The 16574-nt window shown below is 37.3% G+C and overlaps 3 protein-coding genes across 3 annotated transcripts; all 3 read left to right on the forward strand.

Moving 5' to 3' along the window:
• The first annotated feature begins 4610 nt into the window (after positions 1-4610).
• On the forward strand, positions 4611-8893 carry LOC110731440. Its single transcript, XM_021911302.1, has 2 exons — positions 4611-6971; positions 7489-8893. Exon 2 carries the CDS (start codon positions 7793-7795, stop codon positions 8480-8482), a length of 690 nt encoding a protein of 229 aa, XP_021766994.1. The 5' UTR covers positions 4611-6971; positions 7489-7792; the 3' UTR covers positions 8483-8893.
• Positions 8894-10085: 1192 nt separating this feature from the next.
• On the forward strand, positions 10086-12682 carry LOC110731425. Its single transcript, XM_021911287.1, has 5 exons — positions 10086-10500; positions 10654-10974; positions 11076-12119; positions 12234-12323; positions 12366-12682. The coding sequence occupies exons 1-5, from the start codon at positions 10086-10088 to the stop codon at positions 12680-12682; spliced, it is 2187 nt and encodes a 728-aa protein (XP_021766979.1).
• LOC110731426 (ATP-dependent DNA helicase pif1-like) lies at positions 12683-15990 on the forward strand. Its single transcript, XM_021911288.1, has 6 exons — positions 12683-13277; positions 13364-13726; positions 13814-14404; positions 15353-15417; positions 15531-15671; positions 15769-15990. The coding sequence occupies exons 1-6, from the start codon at positions 12683-12685 to the stop codon at positions 15988-15990; spliced, it is 1977 nt and encodes a 658-aa protein (XP_021766980.1).
• Positions 15991-16574: the final 584 nt, after the last annotated feature.

Raw genomic sequence — 16574 nt, forward strand, 5'->3', positions numbered from 1 at the left:
GAAAAACCATTTATAAGATGAACCATTTAAGTTTTGAAGTAATTTAAAATTTCATGCAATTTTTATCACTCCGTTTTCTATTTAATTGTGGTTTAGAATTAAATAATGAGTCCATTCGATTCTTGGAATATTCAGAATAGGGTATCAAGACCAGTCTTGATAAGGAAACACCTATTAAGTGAACATTGAATATTATAATCGAAAATTGTCCCTAATCGAGGTCATTTAAACGATGGACGATTAATGACCAATTGAGATTAGTGTGTAGTCTGATTTATAGCACTGTTTCTTGTCCTACGAGGACATGATTGTCATAAATCATTTGCACAGGTATTGATTTAGAACCATACTGGATCGACCTATGAGAATACTTTAAGAGATTAAAAATCGTCATAAGTATACATCTCATTATGGCTATCGGAACCTATTTCCTTGACCATGAGTATTGTGAGTTCTCTTGTTTGAGTACTAGTCCGCTTTGATGTTGTCACACGTCTGCCGTAATAGGGGATTATAACGGCAACACTCGGGTGGCTAGGTCCTCTTAGTAAGAGGAGCTACATTAAAAAACTAGGAATGTCCCCCTACTAAAATAGGGAAGATGCCTTTATTGTATACTAAAATAGGGAACAACTATACTATTCCATTAGCGGGTTCAGAATTATTAGAAAGCTAATATATTCAATAAGGTCAAGTGATCGGAATGCCTGGGTGGAGGCTGCTTCCGATCAGTAATTAATGTATAACTAATATTACATCTTAATCTTGACTGAACCCTTCGGGTCACACCCTAGCAAATATACGAACCGACTCGACGAATTAATTCGGAAGAAATTAATTCGTCGCCCGAGTGTTAAATATTTAGACGTCGGAAATTCGATCTTGGAGCGTCGAAACCGAGCGTTAGAGAATCTCAAATGTCGAGCCAAAATTTAGGATTTGGCAAGACGGGAAAATGCTTCAAGTAAGAAGTAAAATCCTAGCCACGTGAAAGGCTAGGAAAGCGCATCAAATAGGTGTGTGCCACGTGGTAACACACGTGGCAGCCACCCAGTGGAAGCCGCCATGTGGCAGCACACGTGGCAGCCACCTAGTGGCAGCCGCCAAGTGGAAGTATGCCACGTAGGCAGTGTGCCACGTGGCAACGTGCCATGGTGGCGGCACGTGTGGCAAGAGGTCATGGACCCGGGTGACGGGTCATGGACACGGGCCAAAATAAAATGGCCCAACCGAACCCAACTTGGGGCTCAAGGTTGGGTGACACATGGTTAGTTCACATTGCATGTGAATTGCCTTGGGGACCAAGTAGGAAAGTGATCCTCACCTAACCATGTGACACTTGTTACTTATTCCTTGGTTTATTTAACTAAGGATTGAATTCATCAATCTTTCCATGTGGGATCTTTTTGTGAAAAGTCTCACATTGAAAGATGAGTGGAATTCACAAGCTATCCTTCCTTATAAATAACCAAAGCATGGCTTGAGAATTCTTTGCTTGAATGAGAGTTGAAAAAGGCATTACCATTGTGAAAACCTTTGAACTCATTTAATCACTCGGGTTTTGGTCAGACCTTGCTAACTCCAAGGTAGCGGACCTAAAATGTCGGTGTTCGTCCTTTGTGGGTGGATATCGTTGGAGGCTCTCGTGTGAGCGGAGCTAAAGCTTTCAAGTAAGAGCCCATTAGGTCGGGCGAAGCTCGCGTCAAAGGTAAATTACGATTCTATCCTTTTATGTTTATTCGTTATGCTTTGTGGTTTTATTAATTGCGAGTGGTTCTTTGGGTCGGGGTCGTTTCCGCGGTAAGTTGGACTTACCAAACCCCAACAGGGGTCCATGCCAATTTGGGTAAGTAGGTACCCCATCACCCCCAAAAGATGGTATAGGACCATATTGGGGTGGAAAGTAAGGGTAGTTAACCGGGGGAGTGATGTCTCCCCGGTTAACACCGGCATCATACAAATGTTGTTGTTGGAGAAACATACCATGTTGCATCTCCAAAATACCTCTCATATAAGAATAGAGGGACTCAAATTCTTAAACATACATGCCCTCCAACTGGATTTTCATTCCCTTCATTTGAGCACTAAGGGCATCCAAGTCGGAGTTAGCAAATTGGTGATGTTGCTCTTGATGTTGTTGTTGTTGTTGTTGTTGTTGTTGTTGTTGTTGTTGATGTTGTTGTTGATGTTGTTGTTGCGACTCTTCTTCCTTTACTTCACCCATCTCCTCATCATCATCATAGTAGGGAGGGCGGTGACTTTTGGAGACATGCCAAATATTTGCCACATTCTCGCGATGGAGAGAAGTCAAGGAGGGGTTAGCACCAATGTGCGTTATCCCTTAGCCAATCAAACACCTTGTCGTCATCATTCTTTTCTAAGAACTGGATTTGCTTCAATTGCCGGACGTCGAGGAAGAGAGAATCAACATCCCCCACCGGAGTGTAAGACGACAAATAGTGCCCGAGCTCAAGGTTAGTCACTAGCCTTGTGACCATGCTCCCACAAGGGATCTCGCCGGAATCCCTATCTTGCAATCCTTGGCAATAGTTGACAAAAGTGTACCCCAAATTTAGGCGACCTCGGTACTCCGCACGAGTAGCCACCCAAAGAATCCAAAGCTGCAACTGACTCATCTTTCCCAATTCTTGCTTTTGAATGGGGTCGGCAATCCTTGGCAATAGTTGACAAAAGTGTACCCCAAATTTAGGCGACCTCGGTACTCCGCACGAGTAGCCACCCAAAGAATCCAAAGCTGCAACTGACTCATCTTTCCCAATTCTTGCTTTTGAATGGGGTCGGTAATTCGTAGTTTGGGGATAGGGGTAGGTTGACGAGGTTGTGAGGTAGAGGGGGAAGGAGCGGGTTCTTCAATAATAATAATAATAATAATAATAACAATAATAATAATAACAACAACAACAGCAACAGCAACAGCAACAACAACAACAACAAAGACAACAACAACAACAACAACAACAACAACAACAACAACAACAACAACAACAATAATTGTGTAAAATAAATATTAATTAATTAACTAATTAACTAACAAGGTGTTACATTAGCTTGTTAAAAGTGGTACATAATGTCAAATATAGTGATACTATATGTCAAAAGATGATTGAAAAATGTTCGTATATTTTGTAAAAGTGATACACAATGTTAGATAAAGTGTTACTATATGATTGAAAAGTGTTATTAAAAATAAGTAAGTGTTACCAAATAAATAAAAATTAACACTTTAAAAATGATACGTATAATATAAAATTGTGTTACATAAGAGTGTTTATAGTAACACTTTCAAAAGTGTTACCATACATTACCCAAAGTGTTACATAAAACCTTAGGTAACATGGGCGGATGTATCACCCACTAAAGTATTACTTATTGACTATGATAACACTTTTACCATATTATGTAACACTTTTTGGATGTTACTTAAGGTTAATTATGTACTAGTGTAACCTGAATAATAGTTACATAGATAATGATAGTAGTGATAAAGCCAGTAAAAGTTTCTGAAATTAGAAAAAATGATCTTGCTTGGCACATTACAGCACATAGTAATCATCAGGACACAATAGCAGCAAGAAGAAACTAAGCTTGTGGATGGTAATCTGGGATTTCAGAGGCATATTACTCGAAGATATCTGCAAGGGGTAGAAATAGGTCTCTTTCTCCCCCTTCTTGACCCTTTGTTCTGCCAATGTGAGCCAAAGAATCTGCAATTTTGTTGACAGATCTCTTAGCATGAAAAATAGCAACATCCCAGTCACGAGCAAGAAGGGAAGCAACATCCCTGATCATGTTGCCCAGGTCAAGATCTTTGAAAGCTTCTGGGTTTTTCAGCATCTTAGAAAGGGTATCAGCATCTGTCTCAAGATCAAGTTGCTGAATCTTTCTCTTCTAAGCCATAAGAAGACCTTCTGTGTTTGCAAGGAGCTCTGAGGCAGCAGCAGACATGGCATTGAAATTGATCGAGAAGCCTTCCTGCCAAATACACTTAGCACACCTAATGACACCACCCCCTCCAGCATTCTCCAATCCAATCCAGTAGGGGTGTTCAAATCCGGGTACCCGAAAATACGGGTACCCGGATCTTCGGGTAGTTCAAAACTCGACCCATGTCCTGATCCGAGAAACCCGGGTACTCGATTTTCTCGGGTCGGGTCAAGGGTACCCGAAAAAATTCACTCAACATTTTTGTCAAAAAAAATAAAATTGATCAATCAAAACAAAATAATTTACAACAGAACAACACGATTAATTAACAATTTGCATTCTTCTACTTTTAAGTTTTATCCCACAATTATCAAGTACAAAACTATGCTAATCCAAAATTTACAATCAAGTACCCCCAATTATCACGAGATAGATCTATGAGCAAAGTTCTTTCTGGTTGCTTAACCATCTATCATATCCTCACATACAATGCATAAATTTCCATATCTTAATTCTAAATTTTGTGTATTCAAGTTCTAAACTTTATTGGCCAAAATCAAGAATTATAATTCCAAATTATGGGTAAATTATATGAAAGCTCTCAGACCCATCTTCAAGAACCTGAATTGTCAGCCACCCTCAAGCTTCTTCTCCATCGTAGCACCACAATCGCTTGCCACCATCTTCCATTCTGTCGTAGGGTATATAAATTTTGATTTAATTTTGTTGTTGATTAAGGATTTTTTTGATAGATTATGAGAGGAAAAGAAGTATGCTCATATGGAGATTAGAAATTAGATATTAAGAGGATGAAAGAAGGCAGATCTGTGAACTCGTGAAGGAAGAAAAAGGCAGGAGGAGAGAGAGGGAGAGAAAGAGAAAGAGAGGAAGAGCGAATTTTGGAGAATCCTAATCTCCAAACTGGTATAGTGGTATGGGCTTGCCCTTTGAGGAGTTTGAGGGTTTTTTTTAAAAAAAAATAATAATTTATTTTTGGGAAATCGGGTACCCGGGTATTAAAAAATGCGTCCCATTTCTCGACTCAGATAACATGCAATTTTTCCGAGTCAGGTACTCGTCCCCAAAAAATAGCTTTTTTCCCCAAATTTTCCATCGGGCATTTACCGGGTATCGGAAAACCTGGTCGGTTCAAGTTTATTTGAACGCCCTACCAAGAACCATCTGTATTGAGTATGAAATGGCCAGCTTGAGGAGGAGCCCAGATTCTGCTAGCTGTGTTGGAAGAGAAGCTTGGAGTATCCACTTGGCCCTGCTTAAGTTTGAGAGTAAACAAATAATCCACTAGGAAGCTGTTAAAAGTCGATTGGATAAACAACATTTTTTTCTCAAAAATGGCAATATTTCTAGTTTTCCAAAGGTCCCAAATAGCCACTAGAAAAATAGTTTTCCACTTGGAGTCATTTGAAAGATTAAAAACAAGCCAGTCAGTAAGAGAAGTATTATAAAACATGTTTAAATCAAAAGAAGAAGAGGGAAATTTGTTAAAAATTAGAGACCAAAAAGCTGAAGAGTTAGGACAATCCCTAAAAATATGAATGGAGTCCTCTAAGGATGCCTCACATGGAATACAATTATATTGCAAGCAAAAAAAACCCAAAGCATTCGAGCAGAAATACACAGAGAAAATCGTCAGAACATTGAACAAATTATAGCTACAAATGATGGCGAATGATTGTTTAACTACTATGTGATTGTCGAACAATCTATGGACCGGATCGTGATAGTCAAACAATATATGGCTTACACGCGGTAAACGTGTCAAAAAGGTCTATCAATCCAATTTTCTCATAGCTGTAGCTTAATATGATAGGAAGCATTAATCTGTAAACCTTATAAAAGTAGGAAGTTGGGAGCACTGTAGCTTAACAACAGTGCCCCTTAGGAACAATAATTTCTGGCGTTTTTACACTCCCACCCTCGACATTAATGTATTGCCAAATCTTCCCTCTTTGCATTGACTGAGCTTACTTGCAGGAGTAGTTTTCCTTCAATATTATATTGCTTCCTTAAGCTGGTTGCTTTCTATTTGCATGTGGGGGCCACTAAGTTGACCAAGGGTCCAGCTATATGAATTTGTACTTCATGTTATGATAATTAAAAGAAGAGAGAAGAAGAGAGTGTGATTTGCCAGAATTATGGTGTCTAATTGCGTGATTATGTGAGTGTTGTTGCTTCTAATTGTTTTGTTTTGGGTTTAGCTTCTTAATTGAAGTATAGTAATTTGGTCTCAGTGATTCGGTTAGTCTTTGTGTGTTGTTAATCTGATTATGCTAATTTGAGTGCGGATGTACCTTCTGGTACTGTTCAACTGTTTACAGTTGTTAGGTCGGTGCTCTCTTTGCTTGCATTATATATATATATACACACACATACCCATCCATTGCGGTGTTTAGGGATCTTTCCTGTGTTACTGTGTGGCGTAATTGTCTCTTTGTAAGTGTAGTTAAATTTTTTTTAGTTTAAAATTTTATTTTTTGTTTAATTTTTTTTTAAAGTATATATAAATATAATAATTATTGTTTCTTTGTAAGTGCAGCTAATTTTTTGTTAGTATACGATTTTTTTTCCAGTATATATAAATATACAATTACTGTTGCTGCTTAGAATTAATTTATGGTATTTGTGTTGGTTATGCTTGAAATTGATCTTGTAGTTGCTTATTTTGTTCTTGGTTGCTTATTTAGAAGCATTAGCATCATAGCATTATTATTGTGTTCTTTTTTGGTTGCATGTCTGTTATCTTTCTGGTTTCAAGGCTTTGGAATGATACCAATGATCATTGTGAATGAAATTGATCCTCTAATTGGTTTGTTGTATAGTTTTTTGTGACATTGTTTCATTTTATTGTCAGTTCATTAGCACAATGCTTATATTATTTGTTTTTTTTTTGGGTTTTTTCCCTCTTTTTTTTTCTCTATGGATAAATACAGGTATGGTAGAAGACTTGAGGGTGTTTTTGGTATCGCTGGTGGGAGGTTACTATCGAAGTGTCCTCATCTTATATGGTAATGGTGTTAGAATTCTGTATTAAATATGGTTTATAAATTGCAGTTGTTTGTTTCAGTTGTTCTCTTTCTGCTTCTTTATGCTTTTGGTTGTTGCTTGTTGCATGGAGAGTATTATGACTTCCTTAACTGTTATAATTAGGTTATATACTTATTTATTTGAGGTGATGGGTGATTATTTGTGTCTGTGGGTGGAAGGAGAGGGGTAGTATTTGTATAGAAAAGGAAGGAATACTAACATTTCTTGATTCTGTCACATTAGTTGGTTAATGTGGTGTTCTTTGCATGGTATTTCATTCTTTGAGTTATTTGTTGTTTCTATGGGTTTTGGTAGCTATTAATAGTTATTTTTTTGTATTTTACGCTATCTATTATAGCCCTTTGGGTATGATGTGGAGTTGTTTGAGATAATGGCAAGTGTTCTGATTTTGTCAGAAATTAAATTCTGAGGAAAGTATTAATTTGTGTGGGGGAATGTTTAGAAATTTAAGTGTTGATATGGTTGTTACCATTACAGGTTATGGCTGCAAGATCTAACAAAGTATTCATTCCTTTTGAGCCCCTTTTGCACAAGATCACAGATTGCTTGCAATTCCCACCACCAGTTTATGGGTTCATGGACAGCACTCGTAATAATGTCTGGGTGCAAGTTGTTCGACCAAACACTCGAGCACGCTTGTTGTTTTTCGGTGGTGATGCAAGCACGGTCCAGGAATCTCGTGAGAGGGCAGCTCATAAAGCTGTAAAAAAAACTAATACTCTTGTACAGTGTTAAGGTGGATGATTTTACGTATGATCAGGTTAGGCTGCATGAACTGTGCATGAAGCTATTTAGGAACAAATGTGCTGAGCTTCTGCAAGAGAATAACAGAAACTATAAGCCACCTACAGGGAATAGTTCTGTGAGTAGCTTAACTGCTGAAGGTGCTCATGTGTCTATTGACTATGCACAGGTATTAGTCATTGTTGTGCGGAAAACTGGTGCATCTGTGACAGTTATTGAAACTACTTGGGTTGAAGGTCATGGCTTTATCTCTTGGGTTATGATTACTTGCCCACATAGTGGTAATGGGATGGAATGCATTTTCAGTGATCCTTGTAACACAGCAAGTGTTGCTGAACAGAGGGTTGTAAAGACGGTTGTCTTTTATTTGGCTTGTAAGTACAATCTGGAAATTGTTGATGCTAACTATGGGGCTGCAACAAAGATGAGTAGGGATTGTTTCCTGTTAAGGGAAAAGTATTTACTTCTAAAGGGGCATCTAGAGCACTTAGCCAAGACTTCTCAAGAACCTGTTGCCATGAACCCTGAAGTTTGTGAGGAAAATGTGGTTGCAACTTGTGATGGCTCACAAATTCTTGACAGCTGCAGCTTGCCTGCTGTTCCGGCAAAGCGCAAAAAGCTCTTGCAGTTAGCCTACGAGAAGGATTTAGATGTAGGAAGCTCAGACCAAGTTGCATCTGGGTTGCTGGAACTGGGGCGCATGTTTGATAGTTCTGATCCTAAGTAGTTATTGTATGCCACCTTTAGCAAGTGTATGGGGTTCTTTTGGGTTGTATTATGTAGGACTACAAGCAGTTGACGGTTACTTTTGCATTGTATGATACTATATGCAGAAAGTTTTGTTCTGCTGTTGGGTTTGACTGCTTTTAAACCTGTTGTACTTTTGTTAGACATGTAAGAAAGTAGTGCTTAGTTTAAATGCATGTCCTGATCTGTTGGTAGGGTAGAAAAGAAATAGAATATGTACTTAGTTTTTTATTTTCCGATAATGTAAGTGGCATGTGTAATATTGCTGCTTCTTTTGGTGTAAAGAGACTTTTGTTATCAATATCTATGAAAAATCTAATCTTCTTGTGGTAAATTATTGAAACTTTATTTACTCTGCTATTCATTTGGATTATGTCTTTTGTTTGTAAAGGCCTATTATTGGTTGGGTTTAATTAGCATTGTTATGTATCTATAAAGTTAATCACTTTGGGATTGCTAGGCCTTTGTATGTATTGCATATTTTTTGATCTATAATGCTTAGTGTTTTGCGTTTGCTTTAGAGTGCAGACTCGTAGTATAATTACTACAACACAAACTACAAGTGTTCTGTTGTTATATACGACATTTATCAACGACTGCCGGTAGCTACATTTATGGGTACTCTTGCTCTTGAAATCATTCGTTTGTTTTGTATGCGCTTTGTAATATGGTTAGGCTTTGTTCATTTGACGATTAATAGATATATGTCTCTGAAAATTGCTACTTTACAATCTGTAAGACCGTCGGAATGGAACTCCTCGATTGTCACGCAAAAGTTGTAGCAGAATTTGTCGAGCCAATGAACGATCATCTAAAACAGTTGACCACATGTAAGTGATACGGTGTATTTGATTGAGTGTATATAAAGAAAGTTTAGTTGAATGGTTGAACTGCCCTTTGAACTGGAACTGGCTTCTTAGAAATTAATATGCATCGATTTGTTGACAATCAATAGGGAGCAAGATGGTGGGCAGCTTTCTCAGGTCCGAGTGTCAAAAAGAAGGCGTTGTGTTAATGAAATGGTTGAAGTGCATGTGAATGGGTATACATGTTTGTTGTTAGGGATTGCCTTGTATGCAGTCTATATATTCTGTAATGTGTGCATGTGTATCTGCAGAGTTGAAACACCGTGTGCATCTTTTACACGTGACATTGATACCAGTCAGGGTTCCCAAAGGTAACTTGTGGTTAAAGCATTATTGATCTGTTTGTGTTATGTATGTAGCTCATGTGATTGACATTGGTTGTGTTTTGTTGCTTTGATATTATTTGGTATGCTTAGTGATCAGCTTGCAAGTAAAAAAACACCTCGTGCACGGATATCTAGGAAAGAGTGTTGTATTAATAAAATAGGTCAGGCACAGGCAAAGAGGTACAAGGTCTATCTATCAAATTTGCAGCTTATTTATAGAAAACAGGTAATAATGAAATTGTTCATATATGCAGTACGATAAAGCCCAAGAAAAAGAAGACTTGTCCAACGCCTAACCCATTGTGTAAGTTTTTAAATAGTTATTGTTAGTGTCCGTGTTAAGGCTTACTTGTTATGATACATAGATGGTTTTACTGATAAAGCTGTAACCATGCCAGTTATTCGTGCTGCTACAATAGGTCAGCCATTACCGACAGAGTCCCTGAATCTACCTTCCCCTACATGTTGTATGAAATGCCATGCTAAAAAGTTTGCATTTGAGACTTTGAAGTTTTGTTGTGCTGACGGAGAAATAAGAATTGCAGCAAGTGAGTATCCTTCTGAGCTTAAGCGATTGTTTTCTTCTACGGATGAAGATGCAGAACACTTTCAGACTTATGCTAGGTTATACAATAACCTATTTGCTTTCAGTTCCATAGGAGGGGATTTTGATGCAAGTACATATAAGGGCATATATGTTTTTAAGATGCATGGGCAAATGTACCATTTTGTTCCAGATTTATTACCTGATAAAGGTTGTCCAAGGTATCTGCAGCTGTATTTCTATGAAGGGCAGCATGAAGCTCGTAATAGGCTTCAGTGTTTTCCAGGGGTTAGGTAAGATGTGATTGATATTCTAATACGCATATCACAACAAAATCCATATACAGTGTTCTTTCGATCCCTGAGAGAAAGAAAAGTTAGTGTAGACATAAAAATTGTCCTGAATCTGAGCACAGTGTTAGATCAGCGTGTCTATAATGCGCCTGCTGTGGATGATGTTGTTGTTATATGGCCAGAAAATGCTTCGTCCAGTCAGAGTTTAGGCCCTCATATCATAGTTACTGGTAAATCTGATGAGCCTCATAGAATTTATCATAACTATGGTTGTTATGATCCATTGCAGTATCCCTTATTATTCCCTCATGGAGAATGTGGGTGGACACAAGGATTAAAGAAGCAGTCTCACGGTGGTGCAATACAGGCTGTTTCATTGCCAGATCTTATTGCTTCTTGTGCTGTGCACAGTTCAGAAGACTTGCTGAATGAAGAAGATAAACGTATGTTTCTACAACTTGCTAGGCTGTAATGAGTGTAGCATACCATTCTTTGCTATCTAATAGATGTTCTGTAAGTAACTATTGTTGATTTTGCTATGTAGGAGCACGTAGGAAGCACACTAGTGCAGATAAGTTTATCTCTCCTAGGGAATATTATGCTTATAAGTTGCAAATTCGACCTGAAAATTGGTTGCTGCGAGCTGGCAGGATTTTTCAGCAGTATATAGTTGACATGTATGTTAAAATTGAGAACACTCGCCTTGATTACTTTCGCAATAATCAGGATAGTATACGGGCTGAACTATATCAAGGTATTCTAGATTCATTGCACTCTAGAGAAACTGTTGCTTCAGATGTAGGACGTAGGGTGATTTTACCTCCAACATTTATTGGAGGCCCTCGAGATATGAAGAAACGTTATCTCAATGCTATGGCTTTGGTTCAACGATATGGAAAACCTAATTTCTTTGTTACTATGACTTGCAATGCTAACTGGCCTGAAATTAAGGCAGAGTTATCACCTGGTGAGACAGCCCAAGATAGGCCTAATTTAGTGGCCAGGATTTTTAGAGCAAAATTACTTGTATTGAAAAAAGAGATAATGGACAAGAAAGTATTTGGTGAGGTAACTGCTATGGTGTATGTTGTAGAGTTCCAGAAAAGAGGATTACCCCACGCTCATTTTTTAATAATTTTGAAATCAGAGTGGAAAATGAAATGTCCTACTGATTATGACAAATTTGTGTGTGCTGAAATACCATCTGCTTCTAATAGTAAGCTGCGTAAGACTGTTCTTGCACATATGATGCATGGTCCTTGTGGTAGTTTGAACCCAGATTGTCCATGTATGCGTACAAGATATGGTGTTCAGACCTGTAAAAACAAGTATCCTAAGCAATTTGCAGATGAAACAACTAACAATAAAGATGGTTATCCTATCTACAGAAGACGTGATACTGGTGAAAGGGTGAAAATACGTAGTACATATCTTAATAATCAGTGGGTTATTCCTTACAATCCTTATCTTTCTTCATTGTTTGATTGCCATTTGAATGTTGAGGTTTGTTCGACTATAAAAGCAGTAAAGTATTTGTATAAGTATGTGTACAAGGGTCATGATAGGGTTTCATTTAATACAGTACCTGGTAATTAAAACACACTTGATGAAATTAAGCAATTCCAGTCAGGCAGGTGGGTTTCTCCTTGTGAAGCTGCGTGGAGAATCTTTAGTTTTGACTTATTTGAAATGTATCCTCTAGTACTTCCTTTGCAAGTTCATCTGCCTAATTCACAGACTGTTCATTTGCATCCTCATGAGAAATTGCGTGTTGTTGTTGCTAATTCTAAACGTAGTCGCACTTAATTGACAGAATTCTTTGCAATTAATGCAGCGGTTGAAGGTGGAACAGGGCACCTCTACCGTGAATTTTATGAGCACTACACATGGGAAGCAAGTAAGAAAGAATGGAAAAAAAGGGTTCAAGATAAATTTTGTGTTGGACGTTTAGCATTTGTATATCCTGCAGAAGGAGAACGCTTTTTCTTAAGATTGTTGTTGCTCCATGTAAGAAGCCCAACTTCATTTGAAGACCTTCGAACTGTGAATGGGCATCTATATTCAACTTTCCAGGATGAAGCCTTGAAGCTAGGATTAGTAGAACATGATGATGCTGCAGACTTGACACTGTGTGAGGCATCTGGGGTGTAAATGCCTGCTGCTTTTCGACGCTTATTCGCAACAGTATTAATGTTTTGTCAGTCAGCAGATCCTTATGCTTTATGGCTAAAGTTTTATCCTTTTCTTTCTGAAGATTTCAGCCACAAGTATGGTAGCAATGCCCATAGAATTCATCAGCTTACTGTGCGGTCTATTGAGAGGTATCTAGAGGCTATGGGGAAATCACTTTCGTCATTTGGTTTAGAGCATTTAGATGCCCAGGTTGATGCTAAACTGAAAATAACAAGAGACGTTGTAGATGCTCTTGATGCTCCTATACCAGAGGAATGCCTTACATGTCGTTCTAGGCTTAACAATGAACAAAATGCTGCTTTCTTATGTATTATGCAATATGTTATGGAAGGGAAACCAGGAGCCTTTTTCATAGATGGTCCAGGAGGAACTGGAAAAACATTTTTGTATAATGCTCTATATGCAGAGATACGACTTATGAACAAGATTGTACTACCTACAGCTACATCAGGTATTGCTGCGGCAAATATACCTTCAGGTCGTACAGCCCATTCAAGGTTTAAGATCCCACTCGACAGTGATGCTTTTCTAGCTTGTGATGTTCCCAAACAAGGTAGCTTGGCAGCACTGCTTAGGGAGACTACATTAATAATCTGGGATGAAGCTTCAATGGCTAAAAACAGAATATTGAATAACTAGATCTACTTCTGCAGGATGTATGTGGAAACCAAATAATGTTCGGAGGTAAGATTGTTGTGTTTGGAGGTGATTTTAGGCAGGTTATGCCAGTTGTTCCACATAAATCAATGAAAGAAGATGTGGATAGTAGTATTGTTACCTCATTTTTATGGCAGAAATTTATAAAATTCAGATTAGTAGAAAATATTAGAGCACGGGATGATTTACCGTATTCTAGATTCTTACTTTCTTTGGGTAATGGTGAACTTCAAGAATCAGAGTCTGCTTATGTTCAGTTGTCAGCTAATATTGCACAGTTTAGTGAAAGTGAAGAAGATTTAATGTGTCATCTGATGAGAACGACATTTCCTGAAATGAGTGATGGTAATCTTTGCACTGACACTTTTATTAATTGAGCAATTTTGACACCATTAAATGATGAAGTTGATGCTATTAATGCATTTATGATAGAACAATTTCAGGGAGAATCTGTTACATACAAAAGCTTTGATGTCATACTGAACGATTCGTGTAATGTATACCCTACAGAATTCATAAATAGTCTGTGTCCTGGAGGAATGAGCCCTCATGAGCTTGTCCTCAAAGAAAACTGTCCTTTTATCTTGCTAAGGAATCTCTTACCTTCATCTGGTTTATGCAATGGCACTCGCCTTATTTGTAAACGTTTCTTCCCAAATGTTATTCAATGTGTCATTGCTACAGGGCAATACAAAGGAGATCATGTCTTCATACACAGGATTAACTTACGCCCATCTGGATCTGTAAACTATCCTTTCCAGTTTGAAAGGAAAAAGTTCCCTATCAAGTTAAGCTTTGCTATGACGATTAATAAATCTCAAGGACAAACACTTAATCAGGTGGTTGTTCATCTTCCACGCCCATGTTTTTCTCAAGGACAATTATATGTTGCTTTGTCTCGGGCTAAAAGAGCAAAGGATGTAACTGTCTATTATGTTAAGCCACCAGATCAATTCCCATTGGGCTCTGTGAAAAATGTAGTGGCTTATGAAGTTCTGAAATTAGCAGGAATTATCAAGACAGGTATGGAACAGCATCATTGAGTCTGTTATGTAACCACAGTGTGGTTGAAAGGTATGTTTTCGATTTTTTTGTGCACTCAAGCATAATATACTGCATGATTTTTGAGACAATTTAAACAATTCCTGTTCTGTGAGTTTCTGTTATATTTCATTTTACTTATTCATAGTCATTAAGAAACTAGACTACTTAGAGTGATTCAGTTGTAATATTGCTGACCCATATAATCATAATCTTATTAGTTAGACAGGCTCACTGTTTTTTACTTACTTTTGTGTGTAATTTGTTTGTGATGTAAGACAATATGACATCTTTTTTGTTATCGATTCTTTGCAGGAGTTATCATATGGACAAGGTGAGGTGCCCCCATGAAACTTGTAATTGAAATTCCATAACAGGTTAGCATTCTCAATTACCACTTATTGTACTCTCTGATTTTACAGTATACAATGACTAAGTAGATTATTCAGGATATTTATGTGTATGACTCAAATACTGTTGATATAATAATGACCAACTGATGATGATACAAAGCTTACACTTAATTTAGCTCAATAAGCAAGGTCACACTCATTAATTTTAAAGATAACACAGTCTTGTTTACTAATTTAACATGATTACAATACACAAGTAGAGCTTAAATTAGAAAACACATGAACTAACTTATTTGTAGAGCTAGGTTGACTAGCATTAGCCTGGATAACCAAAATCTTAATTGTTCTGGTTATCACCTGCAATAGTTACCACTTGAATAGAGAATGTCCCCCAACCTACATAGCGCACACTTAGAATATCACCTTCTGCTATTAGATTATCGGTGACAAACTTCTCCCATCCGGTATACAGGAACACATGATGACTTTCATTGATATTAACACCCAGCAATTCGACATGCCATACTGGCCCTCCAATGTCACGTTGTAGACATACAGGGCCTGTAAATGTTGACAGGAAAGACTTCCAGCTACTTGGGAGGGGCTACATACAAAGGGAAAGAGGCATATATCAAAAATATGGTAGTATCATATATACAGACAGTTCCACACACACTTTGAAAATGAATGCTTATATGAGTGCTATAATGAGAAAGTTATATATACAGATCAATCATATTAAAGTGAATAAATAGGTAGAAAATCTAATGTTTAATGTCGACCTTCATGAAGTAAATTTAACATACCAAGGCATTTCTATGGCAATTATGGAACTGCATACTGTAACTTGGAGGGTTGCTGCTCATTCTGCACTTCGCAAAACAGCTGTATATCAGGTTTTGCTCTTAAAATTTAATGTTAGCTATTGATATGTTCACGTATGTATGAAAAATTGTAATTGCCACTTTCATTTCTTATATAAATGAATCCTAGAAACTGATACTGTATGCTTTTTTCCATTTTGTGGGGAATCCTTTCATGACAAGATGTATTGATTCACTTGTCACTGAGATAATGCTGACAGTTATGCATGTAGGAAACGGGTCTATATACAAGCACAATATGTCTTGTTATATCAGCATTCCCATACAGCTTATATTGAGTTGCATATATGGAACACTTACCAAAGTGATAACCTTACTGATTGAATTTTAACTACAACTATATACAGATTGCAAATCTTCATGTGTCATGAAAGATTCTTTAATGTGGTAAAGATTCCAAATATCATACAACACACAAACAGTTGTATTAATTATTGAACTAATGCCTTGTTTGTACACCTTATCTTTCTATACCAAATTTTAACTGTCTAATATTTAGAAAATGTTTATACAATATTCTACTTAATTGATAATCCCAGCAAATTATCATAGGCAAAACAAAAAGGCTCTGATCTAAATGACATTGTTACTCTTTTTGTTTCCCTTTTAATGTATTGATTCAAAGAATTACTTCAGTATTAGTTATACTATTTTGTATCTAAACATTTGATCTTTCAGGAAATATACTTTCTCTTGTGATCATTACAGTCATGTAGCCTTATTGTGCTTTCTATGTGTAGCCACTGCAATTAAATTAAGATGACAAACTATTACAATAGCCTTAACAATAAGTCAATGCGTTAATTATATGAATTAATTGACATGAAATCTAACTTGGAGAAGATATATTACAGACTTGGTTAGTGCACCTCCAATGGTTTTAACTTAATATTACAGAGTGCTTCAGTAAAATTC

This window comes from Chenopodium quinoa, unplaced genomic scaffold (assembly GCF_001683475.1).
Source record: "Chenopodium quinoa cultivar QQ74 unplaced genomic scaffold, ASM168347v1, whole genome shotgun sequence".
In the NCBI taxonomy this organism is placed as follows: Eukaryota; Viridiplantae; Streptophyta; class Magnoliopsida; order Caryophyllales; family Amaranthaceae; genus Chenopodium; species Chenopodium quinoa.

Coding starts and splice junctions, on each gene's coding strand:
- LOC110731440 (XM_021911302.1), top strand. CDS start 7,793: ATGAAGCTATTTAGGAACAAATGTGCTGAGCTTCTGCAAGAGAATAAC.
- LOC110731426 (XM_021911288.1), top strand. CDS start 12,683: ATGCCTGCTGCTTTTCGACGCTTATTCGCAACAGTATTAATGTTTTGT. Junction 13,278..13,363: donor TTGTGATGTTCCCAAACAAG/GTAGCTTGGCAG, acceptor TTGAATAACTAG/ATCTACTTCTGCAGGATGTA. Junction 14,405..15,352: donor AGCAGGAATTATCAAGACAG/GTATGGAACAGC, acceptor AAATGTTGACAG/GAAAGACTTCCAGCTACTTG.
- LOC110731425 (XM_021911287.1), top strand. CDS start 10,086: ATGCCAGTTATTCGTGCTGCTACAATAGGTCAGCCATTACCGACAGAG. Junction 12,120..12,233: donor TTCATTTAATACAGTACCTG/GTAATTAAAACA, acceptor TGTATCCTCTAG/TACTTCCTTTGCAAGTTCAT. Junction 12,324..12,365: donor TGTTGTTGCTAATTCTAAAC/GTAGTCGCACTT, acceptor CAATTAATGCAG/CGGTTGAAGGTGGAACAGGG.